Raw genomic sequence first — 16948 nt, forward strand, 5'->3', positions numbered from 1 at the left:
GGTCCTGTTCTAGGCACTTATGTTCTGATCGGAGGTGGTAAGTGTGAATAATTGAATAAACAACATAATATCAAACAAAACGCATCCTCGCATCCTTGGTTGGCAAGGATGTGAGGAACTGGTACTCTTTTGCACTCTTGGTAGGAAAGCACAATGGTGCAGCTGCTATGGAAAGCAGTGTGGAGGGTCTTCCAAAAATCAAAAATAGACCTACTATATGATGGTGCAATCTCACGTTTGGGTATTTATCCATAAAAAAAGTTGAAATCAGAATCCTGAAGAGATATGAGCACACCCATATGCATTGCAAGAATATTCACCATAGCCAAAGGTGGAAACAATCTAAATGTCCAGTGGATAAAGAAAGTGGGATCTATACCTACAATGAAATATTGGTTAGCCTTAAAAAAAAGAAGGAAATTCTCCAATATGTGATAACATGGATGAAAATTGAGGACATTATGCTAAATGAAATAAGCCAGTCACAGAAAGACAAACACTGTATGATTCCACTTACATGAGGAATCTAATAAACTCATAGTATCAGAGAGTAGAATGGTGGGTAGTTACCAGGGGCTGGAAGGAGGGGGAAATGGAGGAGTTAATAATCAGTGGACATAATGTTTCAGTTAAACAAGATGAATAAAGTCTAGAGATCTGCTATGCAACATTGTACCTAAGTTAACAATAACGTACTATACTCTTAAAAATTTGTTAAGAGGGTAGATCTCATGTCAAGTATCCCTACATAATAAAATCAAATATTAAAAACCCATTTTGCTAAAAAAGAAAAAAAAACACCTAAATGAAATTACAATAGAAACTCACACACCATAGTACATTATCACTTAATAAGAAATGTTTATGTAAAAACTAGTAAAGCATTGGTTTTACTGAAAAATCAAACAAAAACAACATCATATGACATTGTACTAGTACGTGACATAAAGCAAATAAAGAAGGCTATGTGATAGAGAGCAATTGAGGCTAGGTGCGGGTGGACGGGCATTGGAGCAATCAGGAAGGCTCTCCGAGGAGGTGATCTTTGAGTCGGGGGGAGGTTGGAAGAGAAAGTCATTTTTAAGAAATCTGTTGTGAGTCCAGGACAGAATGAGCTTGGTGTGTTCTTGTGTGAGGTATTGAAAGGAAGCCATTGTGGCTGGAGTTTGACGAGTAACAGGGAGTGTGGGAGATGTAGGAAGAAGACTAATTAGAAAATAATATGCCATGTACTATGGGCACACAGATGGAGCCATGGAATGTGCTATATCAGCCTCTGAAGATAGTCCATAAAGACAGAAACAGGACTGATGTTCTATTTACAGCCTATGGGGTGGGACTAAGTTTCTCATCGCATCACTGTAACTAAGAACAACTTCACATGTGCAGTAATAGGAAGGAGTGACTCATAGATTGTTTTGTACTCAAAACTAAAATCAGAGTCACCCTACCTTCAGGTTTTGGGTATTTTCCCTTTTCCCTGAGTAATTGTTCCAAATATTTCCTCTTTTTGAGTAGGGCTATGAAAAAAAAATTATATATATATAAATATATATATAATATATATATAATATACATATATATGTGTATATGTGTGTGTGTGCATATATATATATATATATTTATATATATATATATATATATATATATATATATATATATATATATATTTTTTTTTTTTTTTAACTTAAGCTCAAGTCCCTTCTTTGGGTGGGAAAGTACACACTGTTCTGTTTTACAGAATGTATTACATATAAAATTGTCTCGGACCACTGATGTGAACTTACAGTCAGAAAATGTATTTTGACCTTGAAGATTCTACTGCCTCACACTGAGTGAGATTTAGGAGTGGGCCCCCCCCCCTTACCGTCTGCAATACACTTAAACCACCACTTCCTTTTCCCACCCACCTAACATGGTCAATTAGCATTTTAACCTGTTACATCCACAGAGGCACATGAGCATGTGGGAATAGAAAATGAGTTAGGTTAACAGCACTAAATGTTCCATTAATTTTACTGATACATTCGCACGGGCCTTGAAAAGTCCACATGAAAAAAGCCTGTAGGTAAAAATATTTCTACCATTGTGCAGAAGTTAAAGACATTTTGGTGGTGTAAAAATGCACTAAAAGAAAAGTGCCCCCACCTTTCACTGCCTTATTGTTACATGTATCCCATGATTCACTTTCTAAATTACATTTCAAGGGAGAAAAGAGTATGGCTCAAATAATTTTTTTGTCTTAACATACACGTTAGTTGCGAAGCTTTCACTATTCCGCTCAGACAAATTAATTGCATATTCCTCAGCGTTCTCAAAGCATTTTGTTCATTCCTTGATTACATGGCGTTACTGCCTCTGCTATACAGTGGTGTCATTCATCTTTATATGACTAGACTCAGCCCAGTGTATTACACACGGTAGTGACTCCACATAGGTATACTGAATAAAGAAGATGAGTTGAAGGAAATGGCAAATTTTACTCCATCTTTTGAAGAAGGAGGAGAGCTTAGGTGATTTTAATTTGCTAAAAAATAATTTTAAAATAGAAGTTCAATATGGAGGAATGGTCTCTATTTCCTCACTCTTTATTCTTAAAGATTCAAATTATAGTTCAGAGAACTCTTCTTTTTTTCTGGGAGAGTGATGCTGTATAAAACAGTTGGTAATTTTTCTTTAGTTGGTAATAAAAAAAAAATTTTGGGATTTTAGGGGCAAGTTAAAATGGGGAGAGTGGTTTATTTCGACTGACCTAGTTCCCTGACCATTTGAGAATCTCTTGCAGACACCAAACCAGAGGTTTAAATATCGAGGCTATCATAGGGATTATGAAAGAAAGAGAGATTTGGTTAGGAAAAGGAAAAAAAAATGAAGTCATAATTGTATTCTGAAACATTTCATGTTGGAAGATTTTGTGAAATAGCAATTTAAATCTAGTCATATACCAAAACTGAATAAACATAGTACAAAGAAAGAAATTATACACTATCGTCACTTATGAACGTGCATGAAAAAAATTCTTTAAAAAACTATAAATAAATCAAACTTATCAGTGCATAAATATATAAAACACCATGACCAGGGAGGGTTTATTCCAGTAATGTACATATGATTCAAATCAGCATTCATATTACTGTAATCTACCACATTATGAATAGGAGCGAAATCATATGCTAATTTTCTTAAAGGCATTAAACATTCAGTAAAATTCAATATTCATTCACAATAATATCTTAGCAAAATAGGGAAAAGTGTTTATCTAAATCCAAGAGCAATAATCATACTTAATGGTAAAACATTTAAAGCACTTTTGCTAATGTCAGAAAGAAGATAAGGATGCCAGCACCTAATACATATTGTATGATGGGGCTTACCCAAAGCAATAAGACAAGAAAAAACCATAAGGGATAGAATTGTAAAGGAAGAAAAAAAAAAAGAATCTCATTTTCAGATACCACTATCTGCATAGAAATCCAAAAAAACATCTATAGACCACTATTAGAAATAATGGGAAAGTTCAGAAAGTTAGTAGGAGACAATATCAGCATGTAAAAATCAAAAGCATTCCTAGATGACAATAATGACCAATTAAAAAACAGAAAATATATTCTAGTTACTATCAAAAGTTAATTTTTAAAAGTTACATGTATGACTGTGATGGAGAAATTATAAAACACTGTTTTAGGATATTTTAAAAAGGCTTGATTGAAGAGATACATGTTTATGGATGGGATGACTCAATATTGTAAAGATGTCAATTCTGTCAAAATGAATGATTAAATTAAATGTAATTTTAATAAAAATCCCAACAGAGTTCTTCATGGAGGTTGACAAACTAATGACAAAAAAAAAAAAAAATCACTTGACAGTGCAAAGAGTCAAGAAAAGCTAAGCCAATGTTGAAGAAGAGCAATGCGGGCTTACTAATTAAGACAATAATATGGGCAGGGATGAGAAAGAGATCAACGAGACAGAATACAGAGCCCAGGGACACACCCACACATACATGTAAACTTGACCTGGGAGGAAGATGGAACAACAAATCAGCATAGAAAGGATGTATTTTCAACCAGGGATAATGGGACCATCAGCTAGCCATATGAAAATAAGAATTTGAATTTCCTAACATATATCATACTTCCATCATTTTTAGTTAGATTAAGGACATAACGTGAAAAGCAAAGTTTTAAGACTTTTAGAAAAACAGAGTAAATTTATGAACTGAGCATAGGAGATAATTTTTTTAAACACAACACAAAATCCATATACTATAAAAGTGTATTTATTTAGTGTAGTCACATTTATGAATCATACAACTTCTTTTCAAAGAAACCATAATTAAATTAAAAAGACTCTTACTAGGAGATGATTTGCAACTCACATAATCCACAAAGATCACCAGCCAGAATTCATCAAGAAGTCCTATACAACAATACGACAGATAAATGGACAATGGCTACAAGCCAGAAATTTAAGTGGCCAACAAACAAAAAAAGATGCTCTCACTATTACTATAATCAGCAAAATGCAAAGTAATACATCCCCAAATGGAATATTACATAACAGTTCAACCAAGTAGAGCCATAGATCTCAAAAAGAATGTTGAGTGAAAAAAAATTTGTAAGATATTGACACAAGTTATGCCATGTTTGAAATAAGTGAAAACATGTCACCTATTTTAAATAAATACACACATACATATATATATATATATATATATATATATATATATATATATATATATATATATATATAGTCAAGGCAATAAAATCATACCTGGGAATGAAAGAGCAACTCTTGGATCATAGTTATAGTTGTAGGAGCAAATTGAGCCACAATATATTGGCTTCCTGAGCCAATTCTGCATCTCTCTCCCTAATTCCATGTTCAGAGATGTCTTGTTAGTAGCTTGAAATCTGCTGTGATGAGAGTGTTTGCACCATAGAAATTGGCAAACACTAACAATGTACATCTCAGGTCTCTCTCCCTTGCTCTCACCCTGAAGAACTGGTTTACCAGCACACCAGTGTGCCATTCTCCCACATATGGGGCTTCACCATTATTTGTAACGTCTTTATGCTTTAAATAATTTCTAAAGCAAATATGGCACAAAGAAAAGCTTTGATAGAGTGGAAGTGGTTCATGGGTGTTTGTTGTATTACCCTATGCTTTTCTGTATGTTGGAAATACTTCCTGAAAAACAAATCTAGTCAGCTGAATTTTTTTAGGCTAGCATAAAACCATTTCCTTTTTGTTCTCTTTAATTTTAGAGATTTAAATCTTGCTTAGTTGGTCACAATATTATATTATGTTGAAAAACCTGTACCTGAACGAATAATAGAAACTTTAAAATTATTTCTACCCCAACCACAGATTTACCAGACAGCTGTGTCTTTGAAATCAACTGATGTAGGGGTATATAATAAAGGATTCGTAAGAGGCATTAACATAAAAGTCACATCAACACTCTTACTTAACCAAGTCTAATGGAAAAAACACTTGAGCTTTGTATTTAGACTCCAGATTTAAGAGAAAGGAAATAAAAACGAATAGGGACAAAACACACCATTCAACTGTGCAAGTTTAACAAGAAGATAGTCTTGAAAATAATAATAATGAAAGAAAAATAACAAAATAATAATACCAACAGAGATTTGACAAAACTAGGTTTTCAAAGTCGGCTAGGTTGGCTTTGTAGCTCTACGTCCTGAGCACAGAACTATCCACACTGTGTGATTGATTCCTTGTCCATGAGATGTGCACACCATCTGTAAGATGTGATCCCACCCACCTGAGAGAACTGTTAAGAGGATTCCATGAGATAAAGCATGTGCAGGGGATATAGAAATGTCATCTACAAAAGGGACAGACAAGACAAGAACAGTCACATATAATTGTGTCACTACACGGATGCCTCACACATCATCATCAGGGATTCATTCACTCCGACTCGGGTTATTTTAGACATATCTGACTTCCTCGTTCAGAGAATACCAAAGAGAAAATAACAGAGAACGGATTCAGGCACATAAAGTTCTCCTCAGTCTCCAGCCGTTGCAGACTGGGCTCCACTGTCAAGGCCCCTTCTTGTTGACATAGGCGGTGTCATGCAGGATCTCTGGTCACGCTCCCCACACTAAGAATGCAGGACGTGGTGAAGCCAAAAAGGAACACCCATGGAGCCATAGATAAGGGAGTCATACCACTATATTCTCGCTGGTGGCTGCATTGGAGACACAGGAGGCAGGAGCCACACGATCCGCAACCTGCCATCACCTTGCCTCTGCCAACCAACCTCACTTGCTAACTGCAATCCGCCTCTCTGCAATCCGCAATCCATGCCACGCCACGCCACGCCATTATACCACCACCTTGCTAGCTTAGCCGCAGCAGTTATATCAGTGGCGAGTGGCTAACCAGTAACAGCTGACAGCCAACTAGCCACAGCTGACGGCCATCTACTACCTGAGCCAGCACCTTTCCACGTGAGGCCGAGAGCCTGGAAACTGCTCTCTGGGGCTCTGTTCCCACAGGCGGCTACTTCATTCTTATCTTTCTTTAAGTTAGGAGGCTCATGAAGATTTAAACTCCGGAGTACAGAACCCTTGGAGCGTGCCACAGTGTGACAAACTGTGGTTTGAAGAGCAGGGCCCCACTCTGGCAGGAGGGAATGGGGCTCAACGCCTGGGGTTTGCAGTCAGACAAGCCCAGGTGAGGCACATAAGGTGATCATACCCGTGAAGCTCTAGGCCTCCCTCCCTCCAGCATGAAGGAAACGCTAGATAAACAGTCATTACCAGCAGCTCTCAGCCAAACCTCCAGACGTGTGGGCCAGGGACCTCCCAGCACCTTGACCTTGGCCTTGCCCTCTTCAGGGGTTACAGTGCCACTGGTGGGTTCTGGAAGGAGCTGCCACTCAGGCGCTGGACACGTTTTACCATCAGTAACTGCTAAATGGGGGCCTGCTCTAATCCAAGTCATTGCTAATGAACATGTGGACTCTAAACTCCCCAATTCAGCTTTCTTATGTCCTTTCTCTTTTCATATTAATTTGTTTATTTGATCTAGACAGTGTTTCTCAACCATGGCCGCACATTACAAACATCTGCGGACCTTTTAAAGAATCCTGATGGCCTGGCCCCACCCCAGACCAATTAAGCAGATTCTGCGGGTAGGACCCAGCGAATATTTTTTAAAAAGCTTCTGAGGTGATTCCAGTGCGTAGCCCAGGACGAGAACCACCGTCTGGGAACATGCCCACTGGTTTTCACAGTCTACTGATGGAAATGCTAGAGCTGTTGCAACCGTGGCATTTTTGACATCCTAAGCTTTCAAAATTGAGGGATGGGTTGATACAATTCAACAAACACGTCTCCCAGAGGCTGGACTTGTGCTAGGGTTTGGGGACTCAAAGGCAGTAAAGGAGATGTGGACGGTGCCCGTGAGCAGCTCACAGATACCAATTTCGGTATGCAAAGATGGGGAGGATTTATAATTTGCACTGTGGCTGAGTCGCACAATGGCAGCACACTGTAGACCTTCATAATGGGGTTTTATTACAACAAAATCCATGTCACCATTGGTTAGTATTTGGGTGTTTACTCTGTGCTGGCATTGAGCTAGGCACTTTAGGTGGATCCGCGCAATGAAGCTTCACAATAACCATGTAAAGTAGATATTCTTATTGTTTTAATTCATTCATTCATTCCACAAAAGTTCTGATGCCTCCTATGGGTCAGCGGCTATTTTAGGCACGTGGGCAGTAAGTACAAAAACAGAGCAATCCCTGCCCTTGGGGAATATTCTGTAAGTGGAGGTGGGAAGGAAAGAAACAACAGACATACCCAACAGTCAAACGTATTGTATGCCAGAACTTGCTAGTAAGTGCCAGGAGAAAAAGAAACAGCAGAGCAGGTAAGGTGTGTGGGTGGGTGTCCAGTAAGTGTCACTGAGAAAGGAAAATTTGAGCAAAGACTTGAACTGAGGAAGTTAGTTATTCTACTCCGTTTAAAGACTCACCAAAGGGTACCTACATCGTTCAGCGAGGATGCAAACCCAGATATGCTGAAAAACAGAGTCCGTGTGGTTCACCTGCCTATGACCTGGTCTTCCAAAACGTGTCCCACTATGTTATAATAACTGATTTGCTTGCCCCATCCCCTTCAGCTCCCTGTCTGTCTTGTTTACGATGGCAATTTTCTAAGCCCAGTGCCTGCTACATAGTAGCTACTCACACATGTTTGAATTAAATTGAATCATTTTTAATTTTAATGATGAACGAATCTGAATTGATATGCGTATGACTTAAAGTAATTATTGTGTGTTTACTGTGTCCTGCCTGCCCACTCCCGAGGCAGAAGAAAACTTTCAGAGAATCCATTGGAAGTGGGGGTGCTGCAGACGAAGTCAGCATGTATTTTCGGATGCCCCGTTCATACTGTGTTGTGGAAGAAAGATGTCACTGCTGTATCAGGACATGTAGTTCTCTCCTCTGAGCCAGCAGGATGGAGCAGGACAGGAATATTCAATAAATATGACCTGTATGCAAGCAAGAATGCTTCCAGGTAGAAGACTCCATGGTGTGAGAACCCACAAAAATTTATGAAGTCAAATCAGGTATCACAGGTAAATTTTCTTAGGCCACATTCATTGGAGAGAAATTCTTAATGGTTCTATGTGAGAACAATCTTGTGAGTATTCACTTACCTATTGAAGTGGTAGATATCCCGTATGTTTCCAAAAAGGGCTGATCGCTCTTCCGTCCCCAGAGGAAGTTTCGTTTGGTCCCTGATGCAGTCAAGGTAATCCTGTGAAGTCAAGGAGAAGGGTGTCGTAAACACGGCTTCCTTCCTCACGCCATCTTTAGTCATGCAAGATATATCTTTCATGTCAGTTTTGAGTAATTAGTATACTAATGTGCTCATTAGCTCTGCTATAAGAATAGTCTTTTATTAATGATGATAATATTTATAGAATGGGGATTTTGAGCAAAGAGAGTGTATTATACATTAATTATCTACCCCCAACCCCAATGTATTAGAGCTTTCCTAGATGGATAATATAATGGCCCCAGTTACCAATATCAGAGTTTTGATATAATAGCATCATCTGCTGTTTCCTTGACTGACTTATATGATAAAAGATACTCTAAAATTCACATAGTGGGAAACCAGAAATAGCGATCTTAATGTTTCTCATCACAAGAAAAAAAATTGTAACTATGTAAAATGATGGATGTTAACTAAACCGATTGTGGCAATTATGTTACTGTGTGTGTGTGTGTGTGTGTGTGTGTGTGTGTGTGTGTGTGTGTAATAATCATGCTGTACACCTTAAACTAATACAATGTTACATGTCAATTATATCACAATAGAACTGGAAACAATTGACAGAGTTGTTTTGAATATACCCTTGAAGTCAGAAAGCTAAATCAGTTGTTAAAATATAGAACTAAATTCTTCCTCAAATACCAATTTATGTAAAAAAAACAAACAAACAAAAAATTTCAAAAAAACACACCACATAACTCACTTATGCTATCTAATAGGCTATGGTAATGAGCCATGAAAAACTGAAATGATTTAAATGCTTTAATACAGAACAAACAAAGCTAACTGGGGCTCAGACCCACAGTGGGTTAAATATACGTGGTTTAGAAGCTATTTGAACTGCTGAGAGAGGAGAAACGCTTTCCACCCCAGTGTGCGAAAAAGTTCATAACGGAACGTTCCCCCTCCCCCAGCAATGCTTGGAAAAAGAACTCTGCAGGAGGCAAGACAATGAAGAAAAAAGTGAAGACAGCTGAAATAACGCAAAATAAAAAATAAATACAATCCCCTGCCCTGGGCTGAACAATGTACTATGGCCCTCTACCAAACGTCACAGGGCATTCTGCAGCATTTACAGAAAGTAACCCTGAGAAAAGTCAGCCCGACCATGAACATCCCAGCACTACAACCTCATTCCCAAGTCCAATCGCAAACACAATAGGATGTAGACGCCACCAGCAAAAGGCGAAACTGAAATTTAAGAACTGTCAGGTCATTGCTTCCTCTTTTTTAGTAATCCACATTCATTCTCTCATGCATTTTATGCTCCGCAAATGAAAAACAGGCAGGGTTTCATCATTAACTTTCTCAGTAGCCCATCTCACAGATGGCAACAAATAACTTTCCATTCTAGTTTTTTATATGTTTAAATCATTGTCATGCATGAACCAATATTCATAATTGTTTTTTCAAATAAGCTTTGTGGTAACATCTTTTCTTCTTAAGAAAGTGGTCATCTTCATAAGAAATTCAATTCACAAGGTTTAAGTATAGTTGACATTAAAAACTCACAAGAGCAAGACCCAGTGTCCTGGCATTTAGGAATGAAACAATTACAAGGAGCTTAAGTATCTGCATAGGATACAGAGTTAACGCCCAAATAAGAAATGCTAAAAAAAAAAAAAAAAAAGCTAGAATTGAAAGTACATTTTGAACATGTAAAACCTAACCCATGCTTCCTCAAAAAAAATACACGCATTCATTGATATTTTCATAAGGTTACACATGGTACAAAAGGATGGGCTAACATTTAACTTGCACTGACTGCTTATATTTGATAGTTGCTTAATACTTTGATTAACACTTTAAGCTTTGTTTTTTTTTAATTGGGGAATATTGGGGAACAGTGTGTTTTTCCAGGGCCCATCAGCTCCAAGTCGTTGTCCTTCAATCTAGTTGTGGAAGGCGCAGCTCAGCTCCAAGTCCAGTCTCCATTTTCAATCTTTAGTTGCAGGGGGCACAACCCACCATCCCATGGCAGGAATTAAACCGGCAACCTTGTTGAGAAGAGCTCGAGGTCTAATCAACTGAGCCATCGGCCACCTTATTAACACTTTAAAAGGATGTACTGTACGCAAAATTAAGAAGGTGGAACAGAAGGCTATGGCTGGGTGTGATACTACAAAGTAAACCAGAAGGCTGTGGATGGGCAAGACCCTCACCAAACAGCAGGATGAAGCGAGGGCCAGAGATGATGTTTTCATGCCAAATTCACCTGGCTGATGGCAATGGGGTTTCACGAGTAAATGAACAATCACTTTTCTCACTCCAAGTGTGAAGGGTGCTCATTTGCCGAAACCTGAAACTAAATTCTTCATGTGAGGCAAAGACTGAGTTAAGGGGCTTGAAGAATTTCATCTGGGGTGAGAGACAAGGAGCCATGGCCCACTTCCAACAAGTGATGGCCCATCGCCAACTGAAAGCGTTTCAAAACCCCCAAGTCTGTGTAGAGAAACCCGATTTTAAAAGCTGCTTGTTTTCTGAAATAGTTGAGAGAAACACATCTTCAGGAGTCCAGATTTTTGTAGGCTGCTCTAGAAAACATATCAAAGTCATATGGCCACAACTTGTCCCCCACCCCCAATCATAATTAAGTCTTTTAAATATGATACTTTAGCCCTAAACCAGTTACTGAAAACTACTGTAGCACGCTCTGCATTAGCAGCTGTAATCATCTGAAGCCAAAATGAGACGTTTGAAGCTCTGTGGTAATAACCGTTCATTCTGTGCTCAAATGACAGAGTAAAGACACCAATGAAATTTATTAGAGCCTGTCGCACTGTTTATTAATTTTATTGGCTTGATGTCAGTGCATATGGCTACCCTACTGCTACCAATGAAGGGTCAATTTAAAACTTCTGCATTGAAAACAATTATTCTCCAAGAGGACCAAGAATTCACTCTGCTTCAGGGTGGGGAGAGGGGTAAGGATACACACACACACACACACACACACACACACACACACACGAACTTTTCACCATCTGAATAACTTTATTATATGATTTCAAGTTTTGCCTTAAAGTATTTATTTTCTTATCAGTTTATACCCTTAAGATCTCCACCATGTCAAACAGGTACTAGACTTATCAGGGTGAGCACTTTGCCAGGTATATAAATGTCTAATCACTACGCTGTCCACCTGAAACTAATATATTGTATGTCAACTGTAAGTGAAAGATAATTTTTTTAAATAAATTTTTAAAAAGATCTCCACCGTGGTAAGATTTGTACATAAGTGTCCTCTTCTCATTAATGTGTCCATTCCTTGTTATTGAAAATATCCAACTAGAGTCTAATTTCGTGCTATTCGAAATGTGGTAAATGGACAGGAGCCAGTTTGCAAACCATTGATTACCGATCTGCAGAAGATAAGTACGCACATTGAGAGGAAGCATGTAGAAACGTTTATAGCATTTTGGCAGAACGAGATCTGCTGAGTCTAGTGACAAATTTGGACTTGTATTTTGTGTGATTGCTTCTGTTTCATTTTTCTAGTAATTCTTTTTTTATTGTATTTTACAAAAGTGTCAATGTGTGACTGATTGGAAAACACACACACACACACACACACACACACACACACACACACACACACACAAACACACATCCATCATGATTGATAGTTTGAGAAGCCCTGGTCTAGATAACCATCCAGCAGCGATGCTTAAGAAACTGGGACAGAATTCAAATTCGCATTCAAATTCAGAAAAGTTTGGTTTCTAAATCCGGCTCACATTTCAAAATTCTACGTAGTGATTTTTACCGTTTACTCTTTTTGGTCTAATTTCTGTTGCTAGAACTTCCAAATTCCAATCCTTTTGCTATAACTCCCATTTAAGATTTTTTTGGTCTTTATTTTAGAGGAAGCATCTTTTTCTGTTCCTCCAACCCCTCCTCCTTTTCTAGAATGTAGCCATCTATTTATCCCAAAACCTGCCTTCCAAATGCCGTGTATTGCATCCGGATGCTGTGGATACGACAACAACGTACGTGTGTGTGAGTACAGCAGTTCATAGTTTAAAAGCACACTCACATTCATTCATGCAAACCCTTCTTCCCCCTTTTTTTCTGAGGACACAAGAATGCATGCCAAGTTTTGTTTTACAAGCTAGGAATTAAAAAAATGAATAAAACATGACCCCTTCCCCCAAGGAGCTCCCTGTGCAGTTGAAAGACAAGTGTAAACAAATAAGTATAATACAGTGTTTAGGCCACACGACTGACACTGATAAATATTCAGCACATAGGAGAGAGGAGGCAGAGGGAGATGTGGTCAATTCCCAGGCAGAGAAAGGCTGTCTAGTGGAGGTGATAAGGGAGACGAACCTTTAAGGACGACCAGGAGTCTGAACACAGAGAAAGGAGTAGGAAGGAGATGACAACATCCAGGCGGATGGTAAGAATAAACAAGGTCACAAAATGCAGGGTGCAGCCAGGACACTCAAAGGAGCTGAGACGGACTGAGGGCAGCAGGGCTGTGCATGCGCACACTGACGTGGAGGTGGGGCTGCAATGGGAGCCGAGGCTGGAGTGAGGACCGGGCTGATCCTGGAGCATCTTCCAGGCTCTGGAGGTGGTGCGACCACTGCAGGATACAAGGAGATCAAAGGCCATCCCAGCATCAGGAAAGACAATAGGACAGAAGCTATACAAGTGCCCGTGGGGAGGCCAGTTAGACCAGGGCAGCAGTGTGGGTGAGCTCAGACCCAGCGCTCGACAAGCTCCATGGAGAGGAGAGGTATTGAACTGAATGCGGAGAATGAAAGGGGCCAGTTAAGGGTGACAGTCATAGTTTAAGCGACTGAGGAACGGTGTTGGCTTTCAGGAGAGTCTGGGCTCTTCTCTCTTCCCTCCCTTTCCACTCCAAGGATGAGGGGTGCTGTTCTCCTGGCTCCCAGTAGGATATTTTCTCATCCAATGTGGCAGTGAGTGAATTAAAAGGCAGTGAGACCAGTCCCTCGTCTTCTCTTCTCTTCTACAGAGCATGGAGAGGGCCTGGCTGCTCCCTCTGGGGAGAAGGACCAGCCAGCTTTCATCTTTCCTTCCCATTTTCTTTCCCAGGTGGATGGTGAAACTAACTTAGTGCCGCTCCTGCTGGCTAAGCTGGCAGCGGCCTTGGCAAGGGGGTTCCAGGCCTCCCTGGCTGGCTGGTACCCCCTGCACTGGAGTTCTTCAATCCCAGATAAAATACTTAGAAACACTTTTGGGGATCTGTGGTGGAAAGGAGACGAGGCGTGTCTTTTGGCCTAGCTCATCTAAGGAGTAGATGGCTTGGGCTCCCTCATCTTGTTCTTGTTAGGGTGAAAGCTCTGAGGAGAAATGCAGCTTTTATTTCCCAGCTATTGTCCTCTGCATAAAGTGTCCTCAGGGACCATCATGGTGGATGTGACTAGTCCAGAATCACAGGGCCTGGCCCACATCCCCACTCATTCACTGTCTCTTCCCCTTCCTGAGAGAACTGTGGAGAAAAGGGTGGTGGTCTGGGCCAAAGACAGTGTGGTGGTTTGGGGCATGTGAAGACTGTAGGACATTCCCTAAGGGGGGTTTTCAGCCATAGGATCTGAAAAGAACAATCGAGCAGTTTGCTCAGAGAGCTCTGTAGGGAGCTGGATGTGGCCCACCACTTCCAGCTGTGGGCTCTGTCTTATGCAGCATTGACAGAATGGTGGGGCCAAATGTCCTCCCATGTTTCAGGACCCAGGGTCAAGTGTCTGGCCATGAAAAAGCAGCTGTAGCGTAGTATCTCAGTGATAGCAAATGGCAACGTCACTGGGGGTCAGCAGGACACAGAACCCTCCGGGAGCCTCCCAGGGCCAGGAGAACACCGAAAACCCCTTGCGAAGAAAATGAGCAAAGCAAGGTCAGGACAGACTGTGTGGCTCCCATTGCAAGGAGATCGCACCCCTAAGTGGGAGCAGTGAGAGGAGACTTCACAGGGCTCCAAGGACCTTGGAACACAGAGTCAGGCACACGCTTCCCACCTCTTGTGGAAACAGTCTCAGGGAAACTGAGGGAGGCAACGAAATCCCAAGTACAGCAACTACAGAGAGGAACACACTGATTTGGAAGAGGGGTCACAGAGGAGTATACATTTTGAGATGTTGGCAGATAAAAAAAGGAAAGAGAATGGCGGAGCAGTAACTGGAGAGACGTAGGACCAGGGAGGATTGGTCAATTGAATCCATCTGTCTGTTTGTTCATCTGTCCATTCGTCTATCCGTGCATCCATCCATCCACCCACCCACCCATGAACGGGCTGGCTGGTGTAGAGAAAGGGAAGTGGGGGGAGGAAATTTGGAAGGACAAGAGGGGAATAAATGGCAGTGATGGGCCCTGAAGAAGACAGACGGTGCCCATCAGAGCTGAGGTGAAGGGAAGAGACGAGCGGTGGAGGACAGGAAGACGTGCACCTCTCCTGGGAAGTCTGGGCAGGGAGCACGTCTATCCGAGTGGGGCAGGGAGTGGCCAAATTGACACTGGTCAGCTTCATTTTATGCTGCAAAAACGAAACTAACAAGCGAGAGCATATGAAGTAACACGTTCCCTCTACCTCCTCAGGATCTTCCTTTTCTCACCAAATGTCACTCTCCAGAGGTAACTCTGGTCGATGATGTAGTTTGCACACTTCTGGGGCATAATTCTATCTGTCCAAATGAGATTCTACACTTGATTCACAACTTTGTTTTTTCCCCACTCAATGTAGGTAAAGACACCTAATTCCTATATGTAAATATTGTTTTCTCGTTCTTTATCATGGCTGTATTGTATATAATATACTTAGTTAATAAAGATTGGGGGGCACATTCCCAAGTGGTAGTCACTGTGTGAAAGGGGGGACATTCAGAAACGAGTGAGATGTGATCCCTGTTCCTCTAGGTGCTCACAAGAGAGCAAGGAGAAAGATATGTAACAGAAGAAAGTCGTGGCGTAACAATTTAAGTGTTATAAGAATTATGGACAAAGTGCTGTAAGAATATATAGAAGAATACATTTTCAAATGAAAGAAAGCCTTATCTTTGTTTCAAATAAGCCACTCAACAGGGTGTATAGTGGTAAAAGTGCCTGCCTGAGCCTGCAGATAAAGTATCAGAAGTCTAATCTGCACGTTAATCTGTTTTCTCTTCTTTCTCTGTCCACATCCACCGGGGAGGCAGGTGCAGCCAAAGAAATGGGAGCCGGGGGTCTCTGGCCATCGAGCTGGTAACAAAAGCTCTTATTGTGGGAACGATGGGGTCGCTGAGTTGACCTAATGCAGCCCCCACACCACAGAGAACTGTACTGAAAATACAATGTCTCAGCAGCCGGACAAAACCTTTCCACCAGCGTTACTGGAGGGGTGTGGAGAAGCGGGGAGGAAGTGACAGACCTAGGAAGAGAATAAGTGAGGATGGGGAAAAGAGGGGAAGAGGAGAAAGAAACAGAGGGAGGAAAGCAGGGAGAGAAACAGGGAAGAGAGAGTGAAAGGAGATGAAAGAGAGAAGAGAAAAAAGAAAGATCAAGTAAGAGAAAAAGATACACATGCACAGTATGAGAAAGAGGAGAGGTGACGGAGGGGGAGAGAGGAAGAGAGGGAGAGAGGGAGAGAGGAAGAGAGGGAGAGAGAGATTGAGAGAGAGAAAGACAGAGAGCGAAGTCTAAATTAAAGTTAAACGCAGCTTCAGTTGCTGACATGTCAGTTCTCATTCAGTTTTCCTAATTGATGGGATAGAGGCGGATCTTAATTGGCGATATGTGGAAATCAGCGTTGATGGCTCTGAGATATTGGAGTAAAAGAATGAAAAACAAAACTGGGAGGTTTCAGCCTCATTTACCTTCTAGAACACTTTCAACACAAAAGACATCAGTAAAAAATGTCAGGAATGGCCCCCTTGTTAAACTGTGACAAATGATACATGTGCTTGTTCAGTCGCCTCTATTGTTTCACTTCTTTCTCCTGAAAGAAGGGGGCGAGGAGGTTCCCCTTTGGGAGGAGACACGGGACAGCTAGACCTAGAAAGGGGAGGACTGGGCAGTTCTTCCAGAAAGAGAAACTTGGGGAGGCGGTGGGCGAACAGGAATTCTGTTAAAAACAGCAGTGTTGAATAGAAAGAGCAAAACACCTTTGCTGAAAGATAATT

At 40.7% G+C, this 16948-nt stretch overlaps 1 protein-coding gene across 6 annotated transcripts in view; it reads right to left on the reverse strand.

Moving 5' to 3' along the window:
- Window positions 1-16948, reverse strand: part of PLEKHG1 (pleckstrin homology and RhoGEF domain containing G1) — a 211962-nt gene that overhangs the window by 47702 nt on the left and 147312 nt on the right. For all 6 annotated transcript variants that reach the window (XM_019735456.3, XM_019735458.3, XM_088795395.1 and 3 more), the window contains one exon: window positions 8707-8807. In XM_019735456.3, coding sequence (XP_019591015.3) covers window positions 8707-8807 — 101 coding nt within the window. The remainder of the gene's footprint in view (window positions 1-8706; window positions 8808-16948) is intronic.

Source organism: Rhinolophus sinicus, chromosome 2, assembly GCF_057876585.1.
Source record: "Rhinolophus sinicus isolate RSI-liver-muscle chromosome 2, RSI-T2T, whole genome shotgun sequence".
Classification (NCBI taxonomy): Eukaryota; Metazoa; Chordata; class Mammalia; order Chiroptera; family Rhinolophidae; genus Rhinolophus; species Rhinolophus sinicus.